Below are 21996 nucleotides of genomic sequence, written 5' to 3' on the forward strand. Positions count from 1 at the left end.
TTAATAAATTATTTTATTTAAATTAATTTTGTCAGTTTTCATTTTTGAATATTTATAATATTTTTGTTTGCTTCTTTGTTTGCCTTCTTTCGTTTAAACCAAATGTGTCCTTCGCTTAATAATATTATAATAATCATATTAATAATAATAATAAACTACTAAAGTGTTTTACATGGCAACATTTAATTTCATTTCGTTTCGATTCGTTTCGTTTCGTCTCGTTTTGGTTGCACTGGATTGGATGGGAAATAAGGTCCTAACGATCGGAAGGATCAGCTTTAACTGATTAAGGGAACTGAATAGCAAGCAAAAGTGTACTTCTCTTAGATCTTTTTTCTATATGATGAAAGGGGGATTGGATTCCATTGCTCGAAAATGTTATACAATTGGTATGATTTATATATATATAATATATTTTTTATAATCTTTATACGCTGTTTATATATGGGTGTGTATTATACTATATAGTAATATAAGCATTTTGTGGAGATCACTCTGAGTGTGTGTGTGTTTTGCTTGCTTAAAAAAAACATCTGTTTTTGGGGGAGGAAAAATCATATATCACTAGCTCTTAAAAGACATGCGCTGCCAATAACAACAAGAATTGAGTATTATCTGCTCCGTCATTATCTTTACCGTTAATCGTTATTTTCTGGGGGGTAAGCACACATTTACATACTTACATACATACATACACAACAACTACGTTTAATAACCGATACAAATGTTAACAATTATGCGGCGGATCGATCGATATATATGCACTATATATCGCTTGAAGGTTTGTCTTTGGGAGGGGGCGGTGCAAATCAGCGGGGTTTTTGGGGGCGGGGCGGGGCATCTAGGCATTATCTCAAAGCGGGGACATCAGGCAGGTGGGACATTCATAGAACTTACATGGCAAAACATTATGTTCGTATAGTACTTTTCCAATTTCTCGTAATTTTAGCTCCTTAGCGTAATTAGTTTTTTTTTTTTGGATTGTTTATGGTTTTGGTTTACTTTTTGTGCCAAGCGTACACACACATATATATTCAATTTAAACATATACGTATTTAATTTGCATGTATATTTAAGTATAGCCTAATTTTCAGTTTTTTTTTTATTTCCATTTTTGCAAAAAGCAGCATAAACAACTTTTGTGATTTTCATTTTTCTTTTTTTGCTTTTGTATAAGTTTTCGATTATATTAAATATGTATATTTTTTGTTTGCATTACACTTAGCCGGCGCCTTTTTTGCCACGATATAGGTAGTATTATTATTAACTATATAGATCGATGATTTTCCAAGTTTCAATGGGTTCGACAGACAAAAAAATCAGAAGTTTCTTGTTTCAATTTTAATCATTTTCATATTTTAAGTGCAATTTTTTTCTTGGTTTTTTTTGTGGTTCGATATTACATACAAGTAAATACAGCTAAGGTTTAAGGGGGCGGGGGGCGTGGCAGGGGGCGGTAAAAGCTTGCCTTGACTATATAAAACTATGAGTGTGGGTGTGTATGTTTGTGTGTTTTTTTATGGTGGGGTGACAAAACGAAAATAACGCTTTGAACTGACTAGAGAACATCTAAATTTCGCCTAAAATTACGGTCGAAACATGCTAAACAATAATATATAATATATATTTGTGTATATATTTAGTTAAAAAAGGTATATAAAAGTCTTTGCATTGGAATCGTTAAACACATACAAGAAGGATAAAACCGATCCGCGAATTGAAGCCAAGCATTTGTCTAGGGTAAAAATTCAGATCTTCCTTTGCCGTACGCCATTCAAATATTCCTACGTTTTCCGGGACTCCATATTGAGTTGTAGATCAGCTAAGACTAAGGCTGTAATGGAGGGAGGCTGTTTTTTTTTTACTGTCTGTCTAACAAGCAAGCTCGGAAGAAAGCTTGTGCTAAGCTCGATGCTAGCCGAAATCAATCGCTGGATTGATCACCGTACTTCAGGGCGTGTGGGTAAAGTTATATAAAGTTATACATATGGCACTGGTAAATGCTGGAAGCTTCAATAGGCCTAAATCTCACTTTCACCAATGGCAGTGCAGCTCGACTGAGAGTGGGTGGTGTACATATAAATGTTTTGTTGTGCGGACTAGGATCGGGGATATGTCATATAGTAGAATACAGTGGGGGCACAAAGAAAGCCAGGAGGGGCAAACAATTGAGTCTAGTGCTAGTTCTATATGCTAATGATATTACAGGTCGAAATCAATAGGATTGTGATGTGTTCTTCGTGTATGCGTGTGGTTTTGCAGTCCTTAGATTGATAGAGAGCAACTCAAGTTTAAGTTTAATATTATGTACAGTGCGTTTGCGAGCTTAAGGGCCAGCCATTCATTCTTTAATACTATAGTCCTTAGGCAAAATCTTTTGATATTTCAGAATTTAGTTAATCTTTTGATATTAGAAAAAATTGGATCATATTGCGGAGACTTTTCGATCATATTCTAAGCCACAACTGCCTTATCGCTGCGAAACGCACTGCACTTTTAACACGTTATGTACAGTACAGTGCAATAAATGTCCAAAAGTCTTTTTTCAAGGACTACAAATTTAGTTTACAAACAATGCTTTCGTGCGTTTCATTTAGCTTTACAAAAAAATCATCAGATATAGATTGCTTAATTTCGTTTTACAATTGTTTGCTTTGTTTTCTTTGCTTTTGTTTATCGTTTCATTCAGCTTTGTTTTTGTTTCTCATTTCTTTTTTTTGGACGGAACAATTTACAACATATGATTATGAAACAATGAGAGAAACGAACATAATACTTAGATGGCCTCTAAAATATAAACTAATCGGATGAGACACTTATGCATAGATATAGATGTGGTTACAGATCTTACAAACAAAATTAAACAGACTTACAGAAAACGAAAGAAGACAAAATACGCGATTAGTGGCTACAAGTATGATTTGCTAATGGAATGAAGTAGCTTTTGGGTGCTATGATATATAAGTATCCGTATATCGATAAGGAAAACGAACAGATGCAGTTACATACATATATAGATACGTGTTGATCGGCTTAAAAGGATAGCGCGCGTGAGACACACAAGTGATGGATATATATAGATATATATCGTAATATATCTCTATTTAGATAGGAGTACGTTGGCCATTTTAGGCGGGGGAGGACTTGGCGTATCCTGGCGGCATTTGATTTATTCTTGCGTGTTATACAGTGTTTCTGTGTCTAATTTCGCTATTCAAAGTATGGCTTTTGAATTTGAAGTAATTTTGCACTTGTTCCTTTCCTCGTTGGTAATAAATACAATAATGATAATAATCATAAGACAAGATAATAATAATCGTAATAATAATAATGATAATAAATATGCACGTATGCTATAAATATGGTAAATTTGTTATATAAAGCTTGGATCGCTCGGTAATATCATATAATATTTGGTTACACATTTCCCCATACTATTTTGTGATTCGGTTCGGTTCGTTTCGTTTTAGGGTTCTGCTTCTGCTCTGCTTTTAGCTTCCTTTTCAATGCAATCGATCAAATAAAGCTCATAAGCGTCTATATATTATTTGTGTTGTGTTTTTGTGTGTTTCTTTTCTAGTTAAGATTTATGATTGGTATTAGGTATTAGGCTTCAATTACCAACTTATAAAGCGACGTTTTCTGTTCAAGTTACCGTTTTCCGTTAGATAATGTAGCATTTTGGGTTATCTTTTCGATTTTCTTTAAATTTAGCGCGCGCTATATAATCATAAATATATATATATATATATTTGTATATAGCATGTATATATTATTCAGTTTTTAATTACTAGCGACTTTTGGGAGCGGTGCCCGGCACATTTTGGAAACTCTCCTCTTTTTCTCTATTTCTCTCTGTCGCTGTCTCCCTCACATTCACATTCACGTTCACTCTATTGCTATCTCAATTTCTCTGGCGCACACACACGCACACAAAACTTACTCACACACACACACACAGACAGACAGACAGACACCTCAGAGAGAAGATATAGGATATGCAAGATCGGGCCGAGATCGTGTGAATATATAGAGAATTAGGTTCGAATCAGACGGATGGGACATGCGCGTGTGTGAAGCGAAGAGAATGGGAAAAAATGTATGGATTAAGCTATGCTTTAGATGGCTGATCCTTAACTAACACCATAGTACTTATGCAGATACTGATACAGATACAGTTACAGTTACAGAGATATAGATAGTTGTATACTATATATGGTTGCCCGTCGATTCCGATTGTGTCAGGCACGCGCTCCTCGAGATACACTTGGATTATCTCCACGTTTACATATGCCTATAGGTGTATGCATTAATATGAACTTAGCCTAGCAATAAATATGTTTCTCCTTCGACTTGTATCCTTTTCCTTGCCTATTTGCCTTATCGGTTAACGATTTCGGTTCCGATTCCGGATTTCCAACTCGTCGACCACAGCATGGATTGTTTTTGGATTGGGTGGAGCAGCGGCATAAAGGTTTTCTTCTTTTTTCTTTAGAGTACTGGGGGTATTGCTAGAATTGCGTTTAGATCTGTGCCAGGTTGACGTCTAGAACTGCCTGCTCTCGATGTCCAACGCTCCATCGTAGGCATCGAATGCTTCAGCAGATTCCTCAGCTTCTCCATCGGCCAGGGTCAATAATGTTGGCTTGGTTGCTGCGGTGATTCCCGTGGCCGTTGTTACTCCGGCGACCAGCTCGTCGAGCAGCTGCATCTGCTTGCGAGTGGGCGAGGTCAGGGGCGTGGCAACCGTCTGATATCGGTGATGGAACGTGGACAATATCTCGCGAATTTTAGCAATGATCTCCTGTACTCAGGCATTTGACTCCTGGGGGATAGAAATGGTCGATTAGAATTGCAAGTTATAACATGGAAATTCATTTAAAATTATAAATGTAAGACGTGAATTCTTCAGAATATATACTATTATCAGAGCAGTTATATAACAAGAAATATCTATATCCACTTAATTTACCTACCTTTAGGTTGTCAAAGTAGTGCATGATCTGCTCGTAGTCCATGTCGAGATCGTCCAGTCCAAGACGCTCGCCGGGGGCAACGGACTCATCCACGGTGGCCGAGAACATCGGATTGCCCACCACGGTGGCGCGCTTGACACGCGACGATTTCGTGGTGGGCTCCTGGCTGACGGCGCTGGGTGGCAGCCGCATGATCTCGTCCGTTCCGTTTGAATTGGCCGCATCTCCAGTGCTGCTGGCCATGCTGTGGATTTCTGTCGACACCAAGAAATCGTTAGGAGGTCCCCTACGCATGGTTAAATGGTTCTCAGATATAAACCTACCCTTAGCTTTGCCCTGGACGATTGCTGCTGTGGACGGCGTGGCCGGCGAGGACGCGGCTGCTTTGGTAACTCTCTTTGGTGTCAGCGAATCGAACTGAAACGCGTTCTTCTGGTGCGGATTCGTGTACTCCACCAGCTTCTCAGCGTTGTGCAGCTCCTCGTGTTGCTGCTGCTGCTGTTGTTGCTGCTGCTTGATCTTGTTGTGTGCCGCCTTGATAAGTGGCTCCTGGCTGAAATTGTGACTGTGGCTATGGCTGCGCTGATGCTGGTGCGGATGGACATGGGCATGGGCCAGCGGATGAGGACGTTCGGGAGGCGGCTGCTGCTGATTCGACTGCTGTGCCGGCTGTTGGTTGGCATTGTTGTCACTGCCCTGCAAATGTTCACGTTTGTAGAGCTGGCTGTGCCGCTTGTTGGGCGCATCCTGTACAATATAAACGAACAAGTTAAATATATAAATCAAGTGTTTTTGTCCTTTTAATCTTACCTTTATGGATCCTGAGCCGGGAACAGGCTGAACCGGCAGACAGGCCCGGGCACCCACATTCCTATGGGGCGGTACTGGCGGCTTGTAGTCCAAGGCATTGTCCTTGCGCTCGTTGGCCAGATAGCTGAAAGAGATATCCCCAGATTAAAACCGGCTGAAGCGGAATCCTTCTAAACACAATACTCACTGGTCGGCGTGCTGCTTGTTCAGATTGGAGGCCGGCACAATGTGCGTCTGTAGCTTGGGCTGCTGGTCAAAGGAGCTCACTCGTCGTCCATTGTCGTAATTGACAATGGGATTGCTGGTGATGCGCATGCGGGAATCTACTTATCAAAGGATTCGGATTAAGTATGTAAAAAGCTTAGAAAAAAAAACCAAATATTACCGCGTGGATTCAAATGTGTGTTGGTCTCAGCCACAATGGACTGGCGGTCGATGGTGGAGCGTCCCAGCCAGACCCAATCGTGGGCGTTCGTCGTCGACTCCTTTAAACGCACGTCCCGGAAGCCACCCGATCCTCCCGAGCCATTGCCCTTGCCCACCGACAGAGGATCCAATCCAGATTCGATCATCGCTGGCCGGAATTTCGAGGCGTACACCACGCAAGAGATCACAAACACAATAATGGCGAAGCAGAAGGCAGTGAGCAGGACGTACATGCCTAGTTCCATGGAGGACATGTTGCCAGTGCCAGCGAGGCCTTTGCCATGATGGCCCTTGTGGACCGCCTGGATACTGCCGCGATGCTGACGCGCCTGAACAGTAGGTTCATACAGCTGGCTGGAGTCGCGCAACGGGATGCCAACTAAAAATGGGTTAAGGAAAGGATGAGTATGAGATGGACATGCATAACCAAATCTACACGCACCTATTATATCAGCCAGATCCCCTGTCTGCCTGTAGTTCTTCCTTTCCCTGCCCACAGTGCCATCATTCTGGATTGCTTCCTGCTTGCTCACGATGTCCACATTGTTGAAATCCACTTCGATGGACGCCAATGCACTGGCCAGCGGCGCTGCATTCGATTTGTTCTGTTTGGAGCTGCTCAAGGTGCCGCGTCTTTGGCGACACTCCTCGGACAGCAGAAGGGTCACGCGCAGCAGGTTTCCATTGCCCTCGCCCACGGCTATTACGCGCGGATGATGGGAGGCCAGCATGGGAGCAAAGGCCACCACCTCGGTGTCCAGACTCTCCACCAGCAGGAAATAGTCCTCCACGGCAATGTCACTGCAATAATAAGCAAGTTTTGACATTAAAATACTGATTTTCGAAAGGATTTTTGCATGTTTGTTATCATATATTATAAATAAAAACATGTCTTTCGTTGGTGTGTGTAATACTTCCAAAATACATAAAGTTTGCTTACCGCAACGGAGTCTTGGAGCCATCGGAGAACTCCAGATCGATGTCAAGCAGTCCCTCCTGATATTGAGCAGTCAGCTTGTGGGTGACGGAGGTCTCCGCCAGGTAGCCGTTCTCAATCGTGTTGTCCGGACTGATGGTGAGCTGCAGGCCCGAAATGACGCGCACAATGAGCTTAGAGAGGTTCACCTTGTCACTGCCCACACGGATTTCCTTGGTGCCGATTACACGACCCGTAATGGGCGACAAAACCTGCACATCCGTGCGTCCCATTGACTTGCCCTGCAGGATGCGACCTTTGAGCGAGGCAATCTTGGGATCAGCCACTCGGAGCAGCGGCTGTACCAGATCCGTGACCCTTAAGCCTGTTCGCCTTGAAATAAAGTAGCTGGTGCGACCAGAGTTCTGTGTAGAATGAGAAGAACCAAAGGGTTATCTATTGTGGCTTTTAAAGTTTTCAACAAGGACTCACCTGATCCACTGCCAAGAATTTGGCATACACTTCCACGGGACTCTGCTGATAACGAGCCCGACAAATCGTCTTGTCTGCTCCAAGATTATTGTAGTAGTTGGTTTGATGCTGGCCCCACACGTAGGACCTCTTCTTTCTCCGTCGCGATTGCTTATTGTGTCTGCAACATGGAAAAACAGAAAGATAAGTACATCTGTAGATATAATTGAATCTATAAGATAACTTAAAAAATACACATACACTTACTTACAAAAATTTATTGATTATTAAGCAATCAGAATTTTCACTATTTCATTTTATTTGATTGTTAATATTTAGTGATATATGTATTTGCATATTACCCGAATACTTATACTGAAATTAAAAATAAAGCCACTAAACAAAATAATAAATAAATTTAAATCACTAATTGTTAACGACTTTTCGACAGTTAACTCTTTAGGTTTTTATTGCTAATATTATTATTGGAAATTCATATAAATGGAGATCCAAGCTGTAATTGCTGTGTGTCGAATGAAACTGAATTTCCACACGAATGATTTCTATGGTGAGGTAATACCTTCGGACTATTATTGCTAGTGCATATTTTAGTTTCCAAATTGAGCAAATTTTAATGAGCCATAATTTTTAGTTTGTTAATTTACAATGCATAAACAATTTCGGGAAATAATGAAAGCCATAAAAATAATGCCAAAAATATAGTATATGTATAAGTCCCAAGACGTATAAGTCATTCAAAAAAAATAAATAAATCGCGCCTATGTCTTGCTAAGGAAAACAATACTCACAGATAGTGATTGTCATCGGTTACTTTCCATCCTTTGATCTGGGAGAGACGGAAATCGGATATGTACACCTCCAGCGGGAATTCGGGCATCCAAACGATGAACTTGGCCACGCCCATATAGGTACCGTACTTGACGATAACGGAGGCATTGGAGGAGCCGCGCTGCTCGGAACCATCCACATAAACCGAGCTGCAGGAGGAGGAAACCTGCAAGAAGTTGATTGGTTATTTATCCGTCGATTAGGTTATTGTTTCCAATCCCAAACGCACCTTGATCACACTTTCATCCTCGGCGTGACATGAGCTCTGGAGCGTCACATCGGCCACCTTGCCCGCCTGCGAAACGATGAAGACCTTCATGGCCTGGGCCACCTGTCTGCCCGTCAGCACCGCCGTGTTCATCACCTCCCAGATCTTGGCCATCGGCAGCACCGCCTGAATGTCATCCTTGTTGATCTCCAGCTTGGCAATCAGCCGCTTCTTGTTGTCATCGGGTATTACTAGTTCCCCGGAGTCCTTGTCCTTGGGCGTGTCATAGACATGGGTCACGGACCACACAATCTTGCCCCCGTCCACAATGTCATTGGTGTCCTCGGCCACCTCGAGCAGCCACGAGAACACCTCGAAGACCTCGCTGGTCAGGTTGCCTCCGGATTCCAGACTAGATTCAGTCTCTTTGCGGAAAGCGGTCACGCGTGCGGTGGTGTGCTTGGGGTTCTCCTTCTCCACCGAGACGCTCCACAGATCCGTGGAGGCGGTGGCGCCCAGTATCCGCAGTCCCGCCTTGACACGGGCTCTCACCGTAAAGGCAGCCACCCGCTGATCGGTGTACTGGTGCAGGAACACGGGAACATGGAGGCGGGACAGTGGATACAAAGGGTGTTGTGGCAGCAGGAAGGTCACGGAATCATCGGCGCGTAGCATGCGATAGGGCGTCCTGGCGGGCAGCAGGGGCACCTGGGCGAAAGTGGTCAGCGGCTGGATCTGAACTTTGGGTTCACACTGCTCGGGGTTCCTTAGAGGTGGCTCAAACACACTGTAGGACACCTGAGCGTAGCGTTGTGGCACCTTGGGTGGCGCCTGGCCACTGCCATCTTGTGTGGGCGCCGGGAGCTGTGGAAACCAGCCGAGTGGGATCACCACCTCGGCCACGCACACTCCATCCTCGCCCTCCGGCATGCAGCGCCCCTTGAGGGGCTGTTCCGAGCCCATGGCCACGTGCAGGAGTACGCAGACCTTTTGGCGCTGCAAATGACCACCAGGATCGGCTCCGGCATGGAAGAGCACCCGTAGCACAGGAGCATCCTGCGAGACGGTGGAGCGCACCAAATGGGCCGATATGTCCAGGTGCATGTTGGGCTGCTGCAGCTCGAGAAGCGTGGCATTCTGTGGGTAGGCGAAGTATAATGAAATGGGGGTAATTTCTGGACTGAATTCGGGACTACTCACGTTCATGTAATCCCCCGACTGGCTGTCCATCGTGTCCGGCACAATGTAGCGGGCTGGCACTGTCTGCTTGGTGGAGAAGGGTCCGTAGCTGGCGCGTATGGACACTGGCTGGGTGGTCTCCACCACCGTGAAACGGTCCAGGGATAACACGGAATCGTAGGAGGATCTTTGTCGGAGTGGCGGCACCGCCGAGGATGTCTGCACATTGGCGATCTCCGGCGTCACAGGTGGTTGGCGGGCGTGCTTCAGGAAGAAGCCGCTGTCCGGCGCCTCGAAGTGCACCTCCACGGAGTCTGGCGGGGATTATGTGGGGGTTTTCCGAGGGTTTTGGGGTAAATAAATGATGGAATTAGTTAGTTTGTGGTGGGTAAGAGTGGACTGGAGAGTATTTTTAAGGCGGGGGCCACCTGCTCCTCCTCTTTCACTTCTCCTCCTCCTTTTCATTTTCCACCCCCCCACTTTGTTTTTATTTTTCCTTTATTACTTACATGCCAACGACAGCTGCAATGCAATTATCAGCCAGTATCTCATCATCTTGTCAATGTGCAGGAATCCAAAATATATGGAGGAGGGTCCTGAAAATCCTGTGGCCACCCACTCGCTAATTTGCTAATTAACACTCGTTTGTTTTTTCAAATGTTCTCTCGTTGGGCTTTGTTTAACCGTTATTCGTGCCAAAAGTTAACTGTAATTCGCTTTGGCAAGCACTTTTCGTCCTTTTTTCTCGTTCAGCAATCCGCAGCACATCCTTTATTGATTCTTTCCAGTGTGCCCACACACACACTTACACACACTCACACCCACACGCACACAGCCAGAGGCCACCTCGCACACAGATACACAGATATGTGGTATAGACACATCTTCTCCTGCAAATCGCAGTTCGAATTTAATTGGATTGGGATTGTGATTGTGTCGAATTTCACTCGACTCGATTTTCACGCGCTGGCAGGTAGCTGCTGTGCTGGGAAATCCTTCTATTGACGCCCTAATGCATGGCTCTTTTCATTCAGGTCTCAGAATTTCCACAAAATATCGAACATTTCCAAACACCTTCCTTCGACCAGTGTTGCCAGATCGCGCGTTTCGAAATGTACTAAAGACAATGGTTTCCCAAGAAAAACAAATACAAAATACCGAATTTCCATCAAACTCTGATAAGAGCGCGGGCCATTCAAATTTAGTCCAGGAAATTGTGCCCATGAATGTGGTTGATGGTTGTACAATAAGTTTGGATCTAGGTATACCTGTTTATTTATGCTCTAACTAAATCTTCTTACTATAACTTACTTAAAATATCAGTATGCTTAATGGAAAATACTTTAATGTTGGGGGTCATGGCATAATTACGACTGGAATATATCACTTACCTTCGTTGAAATGATGATAAGGCCCAAGTCCTTATGACCGCACTGTTTAAATATCAAATATTTAAATCTTAATACAAAAGCTATGAATAAATGTAAGTGGTTAAGGTTGTCTTACATTTGATCCATCTCGGTAGTTTTAACATATCTACTTGAACGGAAATATTACTTTAGGTAAAGTTTTATTAAAATGTTCATCCTTGGAACAATTTTGATAAAATATTTTCTGCCAGTGTTTTGACAAACAATTTTTAAATTTGAAATGCGCGCCCAGTCACTCTCAATTTTGCCACAGAATACTAGGACTGAAAAACGGTCATACTAAGCACTTTCCGTTAGCAATTACACTCTCCACACTTAGCGATTACATGTTCCACTTTTAGCGGATACACACTCCGCAGTTAGCGAATACAACCACAACCAGTTCAATTCACCTTAGAGGTGGAAAAACATCGATAACACTCTGCCAACCACCGATATTACCTAAAAACATCGATGACGACGAAGTTCCACCTCTACTTTGAACATAAAACGTTTTTATAAAAGACATAAGTGCAGCTGCTCTAAAGTTGCATTAACGAAACTTGGAAAGTATTAAACACTCGACATTCGGCAGCTGTGAGTATGAATCAAATCAATCGGAATCAAATGGAGGATACGAAAACAGCAAAAACTCAAAGGGCGCTGCCCTTTGTGGGTGTGCGTGTTTGAGTGTGTGTATGAGTCAGTGTCGGCAGCGCGCAAAAGAAAACAATTGTTTTAGTGGTAAAAAAAAACATTGGAATGTGCATATTAAAGTGATAAATCAACACATTCACAAACATTTGGCATATCTTGAGTTTTCAAGTAGAATTGGGGGCTTCAGTCACTGTTTTTTTCAAGCCTTTTAAGGCCTTTAATTGAAACTGCGTATGCGTGTTTGTGTGAGAATGTTTTCAATGAGCCAAATTGTGTGAGTGTTGTTTTTGTAAACCGCAGTTCAGCAGCATTGATAAACACCCATACAAATAAAGAAATAAGCGGAGAGAGAGCAAAACTCCCATACGTGTCATTTTCATTTGCGCGAGTGACTCACAAAAGCTGCGCATGTGTGCGTGCATGAGTCGCGCACAGTTAACACTCGATAAGGTGAACGGATTCACGATTCCCTTGAGTCCCAGCATTTAATTGAATACCTTTCTTTACACACAACTATCATTGAAAACAACAAAGTTATAGCCATGATTTTATTCAGAATCAGAATGCCGCAATGAAATAGTTAAACCAATCGAATAAACTCAACTTAGCCTCTCCATTGAATCACCAAAACGAGCGTCTACTGCATGTTGACACAGTTTGTTTGGGGAGCAATGAAAATCGGTTTCAGCGGAATTCGCTGCAATATGTCTATATATAGCCATAAATACACACCCGGTCAACGAAATGCTAATGTGAGTCGTCGCTTTTTTCGACTTTCAGATCCACGCCGCACACACATCACTCCAGCGCGATTCCACTAGCTTCGCCGGCTCCATATAGCTCCATTTAGCCTAACTAGATCCACCATCCAATAGCCATCATGTCATCCCGCAAGACCGCCGGACGTCGCGCCACCACCAAGAAACGCGCCCAGCGTGCCACCTCCAATGTGTTCGCCATGTTCGATCAGGCGCAGATCGCCGAGTTCAAGGAGGCCTTCAACATGATCGACCAGAACAGGGATGGCTTCGTCGAGAAGGAGGATCTCCACGACATGCTGGCCTCGCTGGGCAAGAACCCGACGGACGACTACCTCGATGGCATGATGAACGAGGCGCCCGGTCCCATCAACTTCACCATGTTCCTCACGCTCTTCGGGGAGCGACTACAGGGCACCGATCCCGAGGATGTGATTAAGAACGCCTTCGGCTGCTTCGACGAGGAGAACATGGGCGTGTTGCCCGAGGATCGGCTGAGGGAGCTGCTGACCACCATGGGCGATCGGTTCTCAGATGAGGATGTAAGTTATTTTAATAATTAGTTCCTTATTATATTCCAAAATGTATAACTAACCGCTTGGTAGCTATTTCCCACTTCCTTTTAAGTTGAATCATTAATAGTTGCCATTTATTATTGAGTATTTTAATTATAAATTGGCTTCTACAAATCTTAAATCATCATCATCTTATTTATGGTAGTGCTAACTTACTTAGTTATTTAGTGCAAATCATTTGTGTTCACCTAATAAGTAATAATTGACATTTATATGCTATGCCAAACCAGTTTTCATGGTGAGAACGTTGAAGCTGTGAAAAAGTATGGCTTTAAATGTAATATTAAGATTGGTTGTCCCTAAGTGTGTTTTGGTCTTTCTAATACAACATTTCCCCTTTATTTCCTCAGGTGGACGAGATGTATCGCGAGGCGCCCATAAAGAATGGTCTGTTCGACTATCTGGAGTTCACGCGTATCCTCAAGCACGGTGCCAAGGACAAGGATGAGCAGTAAGATCGCCAGAGTTCGATCAACAAGCCAGCTGCCTCTCCAATCAGCCTGTCCATCATGAGTTTCGTTTTGATAATTTAATATATATATTTTTTTTGCTCTCGCGCCCTATTTTCTTTGATTCCTGATATTCCTGTACTTACCTGTGCATTTAAATTAAACAAAAAGTAGTAAACACAAGCGAATGTTATGTACGATATTGTAGTGTGTGAAGTTGGAGCCCGATAACACGATTTCCCCGAAAAAATCCCTTTCATAAGTATTAACTCATTGAATATACATATATATTACCTATATACAAATACATACTTATACAAGAATGTGGCAATAAAAGTTTGTTTTTCTTACACTCGAACGTGCGCTGTCTGACTAAATTAGTTGTCTGCAGAAATCCTTCACCCAAAAACAACTGATCAAACAATACAAACTTTGGAATAACCCCGCACTGCAAAATAACAGCATGGTTGTTTGGTCTTGACTTTACACAATTATCTTTGGACGTTGGTTCATGAGTATTCTCCCGATCGGAACAGCTAATAAACTCGAAAGACCCGAAAACTTCTTATCTTATGTCTTGGATTCAAAGATGATTGAGTCACTTATTTATTTCTGAAACTGAAGTCAAAGCAATAGAAAACACGCGTAACCGTTTTATCTTTGGGATAAACAGAATCATTAATTGATTTAAGCATATCTTGAAATTTAAGTTTGAGAGAATCTTTCCCTTAAAAACTAATTTTGATTAAATAACACAATTTACTTTCCCCGAATAGTCCTTTGTTTCCCTTTTCTTTTAGATATTGCCAACCAAAAATCAATTGTTTAATTTTACTTTTAAAGAATTTATTTAAAAAATCAATAATGTAGATGGCTTAAAGCTCGAAGCTCCTGACTTTGTATATTTAAAACTTTTGGACAATTTATTCATATAAAAAAAACAGTAGAAAATATTTAAAGATACGCATAAAAGCACACTTTGCGATGAACAAGAAATACAAACAGACAAAGAGGCGTCTAAACACTAAGCGTATTCCGAATATCAATGTATTCTATGTACAAACAAGGCGCTAGAACTACAAATTAATAGGTAATGGCCTCTGCAGCAGGATGATCCAACACAGCCCTCGAAGATTACTCCACTTTCTTGGCCAGCGGAGCGGCATCGGAACGGCCCTTCCCGCTATACCTTGCCCGATAGGCGTCTTTCACTTGGTTTATCACATTGGCGAACAGTATTGTGCCGAGGAAGACCAGGATGGTGCCCACCCAATGGTTCACGGTGAAGGGATTCCGGAAATAGATGATGGAGAACATCAGCGAAACGAACTTGCGCAGGGTGACCACCAAGGTGACGGTGAGCGAGGCACATTCGGTGGTCAGGAGATAGACGGCGCTGATGCAGACATACTGGGTGACCACGTTGCACAAAAGGTAGAACAGCATCAGCGGGAACTTCCACTCCAGGCCAATTGCTCCGAGTAGGGGAACGGCCACCGGTTCCGAAGACCATGCAATGCCAAAGTGCTGGACTATGTTCCCCGCCATAATCAGGAATCCTGGCAGGGGCAGCATGTGCGTATAGAACAGCGCCTCGCTGGGATGTTTGCCGTACTTCTTGTAGATCACCTCCTGGTAGATGCCCATATACGCCGTGACCAGCAGGGCGATCGTCAGCAAGCCAATGCCCACCGACCACCAGAAGAAGTCCGAGTAGGAAGTCTCCACCTTGAGGCTGTGATGTGTATTATCCTTGACATCGCCGCTGGAAACCAGCGTGCACAGAATAATGCCTACTGTGATCATGGCCACCGAGCTGTACTGCCGAAGGTTATAGCGCTTCTTTAACAGCACAATGCCCATGATCATGTTGGCCATCAGTGATCCGCTGCGGAAGATCATGTGCAGCGGCATGGGTATATTGAAGTTAAACGCATAGTTGTTGCACACATTCGACCCAAAGAACAGGGCCACCAGGATGACGTAGTCCTTCAGCGCAATTTTCGGACGCACCGTAAAGAACTTGGATGTGAATACTAGGCCCTCCAGCGCGATGAACAGGAACTGGGCGAATGTGATCAGGTTTCCGGCGCCCGGATCGATTTGGATTATCAGCTCCAGGAACACCACGTTGCTGCAACATCCGATGAACACGAACAGCATGCCCAGAAGGGCCTTCAGATTTACAGCCATATCTGAAAGGTAAAATGGAAGGTTAAGATATATCGCATTAACATTGATAGAATTTGAAGTAGAAGGGGTAATACTGGGAGCCACTACAGAACAAGTGCAAAAAAAAACCAACACTATGTTTATTCCATTTTGATGTGAAGGTGTTTTTGTTATTTTATTTTATCTAGCATGTAAAACATTCTGTGCTATCGGTTATTCTGCTCAGGTAGAACACAATAAGTGAATTTCGTGAAATTAATCAGTTCACAAAAGATTGTTGTCATCATGGCATAACAATTTGCGTGTCTGGAACTTTGTTCCGATTATGTAAATAGAATTAAAAGATCAAGAGCTGCTAATTAGATCTGTTTTAATATTTTTCAGAGCACTCTGTTAAAAAACCTCTTGTTTACATTTTGACGTTGGTTTTTATTCACCATTTACTGTTCTTGTCTAGGAATTCAGGTTATTAACTGATAAAATTAACCTTTTAGTTTGACTGGTCAAAAGTCTTGACTGTGGTGAAATTAAATCGTTTGATCCGTGCTTAGCGCATCATGATACGAAAATTAAATCAAACTCAATAACCTAAATACATAAACTTTATTATTGTTATTCTTTGCAAATTGGGAATGCTTGTGAGTGCCAATTATGTATATGTGAAGTTTGAAAATATATTATTAAGTCTATTCAATTAAAATTGTCAAAATTTTAAAATTTGTAATTTAACTATTGTTTTTTATATCACAAAAAGCTACTGATAAGATCATGAACACAACCATAGTATCTAGTTCTAGCGCAGTTCTAAAGCTGACCGGGCAGTCAGCGTTATTCGGCAAATCGACCGATTGTCACGTTGCCGATAAGAAATACGCGGTAATCATAGTCCGTATCACTTACCTTCGCAATGAGAGATATTCTATTCCGCGGGAGATATTCCAGATTATCGTAATCCGGTTTGTTGGCGGATCTCGATTGGTTTTGTTTCACTGTCAAGATATACATATGTAGTAATCAAGATTGATTATATCAGTTGTTAGTTAAATAAGCACGCAAGCCCACACGTACGGGTTAACAGAATGTCCACACAAGTGCATATGGGTTAATACAATGTTCACCAAAAACAACTAACCTGCTAATTAATAATCTCTCTCTGTTCCGCTCTTTCTCATTCTGCAGCGACCTTCACTGTTTTTTTTATGTCTTTCTAGGTGCTCTCCTTGAAATGGTATTTACCGTACGTTGGGCGCATTTGAACTGCGGCTTTTATTCTTCGGTAGCTCGCAAATGGTTGTTAAAAAATTAATTACAAGCTGGTTATATTGTTGTAGTAACTATCTATGTTGTTGTTCTACTAGTACTGTTGATGCGGGAAGCGTGAGACAACAGCTGAACTTGACTGGCGCAGTGTGGCCAGTTGCTGGGTGGCCACAAAATGCCGAGAGTTCGGCAGCTTTAAGCTCAAGCCGATGTCGATTGTCTACCAATCGGTATCGTTTTTGAATATTGCAATTAAAGCCGCCCAAATTTATAATTAAAATTTTTTATAATTTTAATGTTATATTTGGTTGGAAATTTATTTAATTTTCAATAAAAGATTACATTTTATCTTAAGAAATTGACAAAAGAATTAACAGAGTAAAGCTTACAAAGGTTATAGTAGGCTGATGAAATAGCACCATAATCTCGAATTTTTTACGAAGATTTATCAAATGTTTACTTGGTTAATTAAGATTATACCTTATTAAATTGCTATCTCATTATAAATTGTTCGTCCCGCGAACATTTAAAAAAAGGAGTCATTAACCCGTTGATGATTGGTGTTTATTATTCGTTTGTTTGATATGAGAAATAATCAGAGGTCTTATCGGCTGAGAAATCTGTTCATAGCTGCCAGCTCAGTGCCCTCGTAAAATAATTAGTATATATGGAAGATAAAAGGATTGCGTTTTTGGCCCTGCCCGTAATGCATAGTCTTCGTTTTTGGCCAAGATCGCGATTGCTTGCTAGTTGGATTTTGGCCACGGTCCCATCATGAAGGCCGTTCAATTGGGTTTTCTGCTTCTGGTTGTGTTTTGCACTAGTTCTCAGCAGGTAAATAGATTTAGGATAAGCAAATGCATTTTTGTACATAAGAAGTTGCAATTTTGTTTAATTTAACAGGCACTTTGATTAAAAATTAATGTCAACTATATTCATTGTTGGTTAATTGTTATTGTATATATAGTATAAAAGAAATATTAATTTTAAAGACGGCCATCAAGTCGTATACTTGATTGTCAATCTCTGTAGAATAGTTGTTGATAAAGCATCTTTTTTTTTTGATAAACGTCGTTAACGTTGTTTTGGAAAATCTATATAATTAGTACTAAACATGATATACATATAAAGTTTTTTGTTAACTTTATATTTTGTATAAAGTTATTTTGGAAAATATTTCGTCATTGGTAGCTGTTCGCCTAGTCGTATACGTAATTTTTTGGAGTTTTTACAGATTCCTTCTTGTTGATAAATGCATGCAATTATTTATTTAATTTGACAGTTTTTGAAATGTAGTAATGCTGACAATTGCGGCATAAAATACATTTAAAAAAGGTATATAGACTCGCGTGTAATATATATTTTCCCCGCAGCTTTCGAAGCCTGGTGACCCCACTTACATGGCAGCGGTGGTGGAACACAAGGAGGCGGAGGGCAGTAGTGCCAGGCAACGGGCCAGTTTCGCATCGGCATCATTCCAAAAGCTCATCAAAGATGCCGGCGATGTGGACATCATTGTGTTCCCCGAGCATATCCTTAATAGTCGGGATACAGCCACCTTTGTGCCCCATGAATCCGAGAATGTAACGCCCTGCTACCAGACAGACTACGAGCTCTTCCTCATCGAATTGTCCTGCTCGGCTCGATCAAATGGCCTCTATGTGGTCATAAATGTGGTGGAGAAGGAACTATGCGCCAATGGCGTAGGCTCTGATGCCCTCACTCCATGTCCTGCGACGGGAGTTCGGTATTTCAACACCAATGTGGTGTTTGATCGAAGGGGAAAGGTGATCTCGAGGTATAGGAAAAGCCATCTGTGGCGTCACGAATACGTGGAAATATCGGTGCTCCGTACTCCCGATTTATCCACATTTACCACCGATTTTAACGTAACCTTTGGCCACTTCATCTGCTTCGATATGTTGTTCTATGACCCAGCTGTGAAATTGGTAAGTGAGCTCAAGGTCACGGATATTGTATATCCCACCTATTGGTTCTCGGAACTGCCGTTCCTGGGTGCTGTTCAACTTCAAGAGGGCTGGGCATTTGGTAATGACGTCAATCTACTGGCCGCCGATGCCAGTCAGCCCGATGGACGCACCACGGGATCTGGGATATATGCCGGTCGGGGAGGACGACTTGTGGCGGAGATTTTCGAGGAGCCCACCACAAAACTGCTCATATCGGAGGTTCCGAAAAAGGAGTTTGGTCAACTGAAACCCACATTCTCTCCTCTATTCACCCCTGAACTGAAAACCCAACGAGTGACGGGAGTGGCCACCTTTAAGGACTACAATGTGGATATATTTGAAAGTGAGCTGCTTGAGGATGATTTCCTGAATGTGGAGAGGAAGTTGTGTCATAACAGCTTCTGCTGCTCCTTCTCAATCGCCAGAAAGGTGACCACCTCCAGTGAGGTGACCTCCATTGATGCCAAATCGTATCGCTATAGAATTGCCGCCTATTGGGGCAATGAGACCACCGTGATCCGAGTGGATCGTACGGAGCAGGCCACTTGTGCGCTGTTTGCCTGCACGAATGAGGATATCACCAGCTGTGGCTATATATTCCCCGAATTCGAGGAAGTCATCAATAAGCACCACTTTACGGAGCTACACATTTCTGCCGATTTCCCAGCTGCTCCTCGTGGTCGTCGATTAATAATGCCCAGCACCTTAAATGCTCTTTTCCTGCCCGTTTCCGTATCGGAATTCGATTGGACGGAATCACCAGAGGCGTCTCCAAATCCAGATAAGCCCATATTGGTGGATATGAATCTATTGAAGGCGCAGAACGACCTGCTGACCTTTGCCATTTGGGCCAACTACTTCACGGATTTGCCAAGCAGCCACAATTTGGATCACCTGCACCCGAATTACACTGTTCCCTCGACTTCCGGATCGTCGGGGATTTTCATCCCCAGTATTTTATGTCTCTTTATCTGCCTGTTCCTCTTACTATAATATAATCACTTTTTTTTCAACCCATTGGAAATAATGCATTGTTTAATACATTTTTTGGCAGCCACAAATTGTTTAAGTCCCCAGTTAATTCTTAGACCCATCTATATCTTATATCTTTTTTATCTCCATCAAACTCGGTGACCCATAATATATTTTTAATGGTTTTGATTTTATTCTGCATAGATATGCACATTTCATAATTTGAATATGTTTATTTTGTTGCTTACGCACAAGGAAGTTAAGATAATAAAACCCATCTTCAGATAAACATCTTGGTTTTTATAATATTTGCTTGATAAGGCTTGATAACGAAATGTATTATGTCATGTTATAAAATAAAACAGCTGAATATTTGCAATACAAAAATTTGACCCACTGGCATTTTTGGCGAAAAAAAACGAATTTAAGTTGGTTCAGTTTTTAAATCTTTTTCCAGAAATCAAAATGTGCACAAAAATCAGCCATTTCCTTGGAAATGTCAGTTTCCTAGATTCAAGATGTTCACAACTTGGATTCGTAGAATTTTGCAAGATTATCTCTCTGATTTCCGTGCTTATAGTTTCTGAAGAACTGACCGTTACATTTGGTGGCATTCGTTAGTCTCCAAAAGGAGTCGGGCTGGATTTGAATGAAAGGAGCAACAGCACGCAACCACCCAATTCGTGGACCACCCAACTCGACGACCTTGTGGAGATTTGCTTCCAGCGCAGGCGCTTCAAGGCCCTCTGCCAGCGTTGTTTGCATTTCCAACAGGTAGCGACGTCGTCGTCGCCGTCGACGTCCATGCAACAGTGGCCGCCGTTTATAATGAGCCAAGGACGACGAAGAGGGGGGTGGTGGGGTGGTGTGGAGGTCCTGCGGGGGGCCAACCACGCACCCACCCACACACGCATCAATGACAGCGTGGCATCTTCAATGACAACAACGACGACTTCTCCGCGGGAGTATCCTGCTGGACAGGATTCACGCTGTGACTTTCCGTGCGATTTAACATCATTTGCTTGCTGATGTCCCAACCGCCTCAAAGCCCAGCCTACTGACCTTCCATCCTCCCAAAAAAAAGAAGGAAAATACAACTTCCAACCTGAAAAGGTGTCCAGCAACAAGGGTAAAAGTTTTCCCAAAAGAAAAAGGCTGCTCAAAAGTAAAAATGTCTGGAACACGTTGACATAATTGCGATAATACATTAAAAATAATAATACATAAGAAAAAAAAACGGAAATTAAGTAAATGAGTAAATTGTCTCTGTAAATAAAAATATATAGGTTGAAAATTTTGGACAAAGATGAAAAGTGAAACCGGACCGAAACCTTTTTGAATGAATTTGGTCAAACATCTTAAACTGCCTTTATTACAAATCAGCGACTTACATTAATTGATTATTTGCCATAATTTTACCAATTTCAGCCTTTTAAAAACTATTCGTTTTAATTAAAAAATAATCTGACATAATAATCTTACCAATTGCTTTTTAAACCCCCTACTAATCTGCACCCAAACTTATGTTTTTAGTTTATAGTCAGTTTTTCCGAGGTATTAATAGGTATTAATAACCTCTCGTGTTACAAAAAAAATATTATGAATAAATATATATTTAGTTTTTTATGTTGAATAAATGTACTTAATAAGCTGAAATAGGAAATTACAATGTGCTGAAGATAGATATGGGACTTTAGAATTTTTAATAGACATGTACCAAAAACTCCGCACTCCCCTCCTTGAAAAATACCCCCCATTTATTTGGAGCCTCCTCTCGCCTGGATTTTTTCATTAAGACCTCCCCTTCCTCGATTCGATTCCCAGGCCTTGGTAAACATTTTTTTTGTGCACAAAAATCAAAAACTTTGAGCTCTCTCCGCTTTTTTTTGCGGGGTGGCTGAGGGTGGTGCAAAGTGGTGCAGGGTGGTTACTCGGGTGG

At 42.1% G+C, this 21996-nt stretch overlaps 4 protein-coding genes across 4 annotated transcripts; 2 read left to right on the forward strand and 2 right to left on the reverse strand.

Annotated features, from left to right (window-relative positions):
- Nucleotides 1-3731: 3731 nt before the first annotated feature.
- LOC108050003 (transmembrane protein 132E) lies at nucleotides 3732-10931 on the reverse strand. Its single transcript, XM_017131481.1, has 13 exons — nucleotides 10345-10931; nucleotides 9857-10149; nucleotides 8678-9793; nucleotides 8409-8614; nucleotides 7621-7780; nucleotides 7153-7553; nucleotides 6655-7013; nucleotides 6172-6591; nucleotides 5974-6109; nucleotides 5787-5910; nucleotides 5300-5723; nucleotides 4977-5230; nucleotides 3732-4825 (listed from the first exon to the last, which is right to left on the reverse strand). Exons 1-13 carry the CDS (start codon nucleotides 10388-10390, stop codon nucleotides 4811-4813), a joined length of 3954 nt encoding a protein of 1317 aa, XP_016986970.1. The 5' UTR covers nucleotides 10391-10931; the 3' UTR covers nucleotides 3732-4810.
- A 782-nt stretch (nucleotides 10932-11713) lies between these two features.
- Nucleotides 11714-14041, forward strand: LOC108050063 (myosin regulatory light chain sqh). Its single transcript, XM_017131551.2, has 3 exons — nucleotides 11714-11841; nucleotides 12682-13201; nucleotides 13585-14041. Exons 2-3 carry the CDS (start codon nucleotides 12782-12784, stop codon nucleotides 13687-13689), a joined length of 525 nt encoding a protein of 174 aa, XP_016987040.1. The 5' UTR covers nucleotides 11714-11841; nucleotides 12682-12781; the 3' UTR covers nucleotides 13690-14041.
- Nucleotides 14042-14507: 466 nt separating this feature from the next.
- On the reverse strand, nucleotides 14508-17272 carry LOC108050061 (UDP-xylose and UDP-N-acetylglucosamine transporter). Its single transcript, XM_017131549.2, has 3 exons — nucleotides 16988-17272; nucleotides 16756-16844; nucleotides 14508-15878 (listed from the first exon to the last, which is right to left on the reverse strand). The coding sequence occupies exon 3, from the start codon at nucleotides 15874-15876 to the stop codon at nucleotides 14818-14820; it is 1059 nt and encodes a 352-aa protein (XP_016987038.1). The 5' UTR covers nucleotides 15877-15878; nucleotides 16756-16844; nucleotides 16988-17272; the 3' UTR covers nucleotides 14508-14817.
- A 605-nt stretch (nucleotides 17273-17877) lies between these two features.
- LOC108049956 (vanin-like protein 1) lies at nucleotides 17878-20435 on the forward strand. The gene is made up of 2 exons (XM_017131367.1): nucleotides 17878-17949; nucleotides 18489-20435. Exons 1-2 carry the CDS (start codon nucleotides 17890-17892, stop codon nucleotides 20076-20078), a joined length of 1650 nt encoding a protein of 549 aa, XP_016986856.1. The 5' UTR covers nucleotides 17878-17889; the 3' UTR covers nucleotides 20079-20435.
- Nucleotides 20436-21996: the final 1561 nt, after the last annotated feature.

Source organism: Drosophila rhopaloa, unplaced genomic scaffold (genome assembly GCF_018152115.1).
Source record: "Drosophila rhopaloa isolate 14029-0021.01 unplaced genomic scaffold, ASM1815211v1 contig_3, whole genome shotgun sequence".
NCBI lineage: Eukaryota > Metazoa > Arthropoda > Insecta > Diptera > Drosophilidae > Drosophila > Drosophila rhopaloa.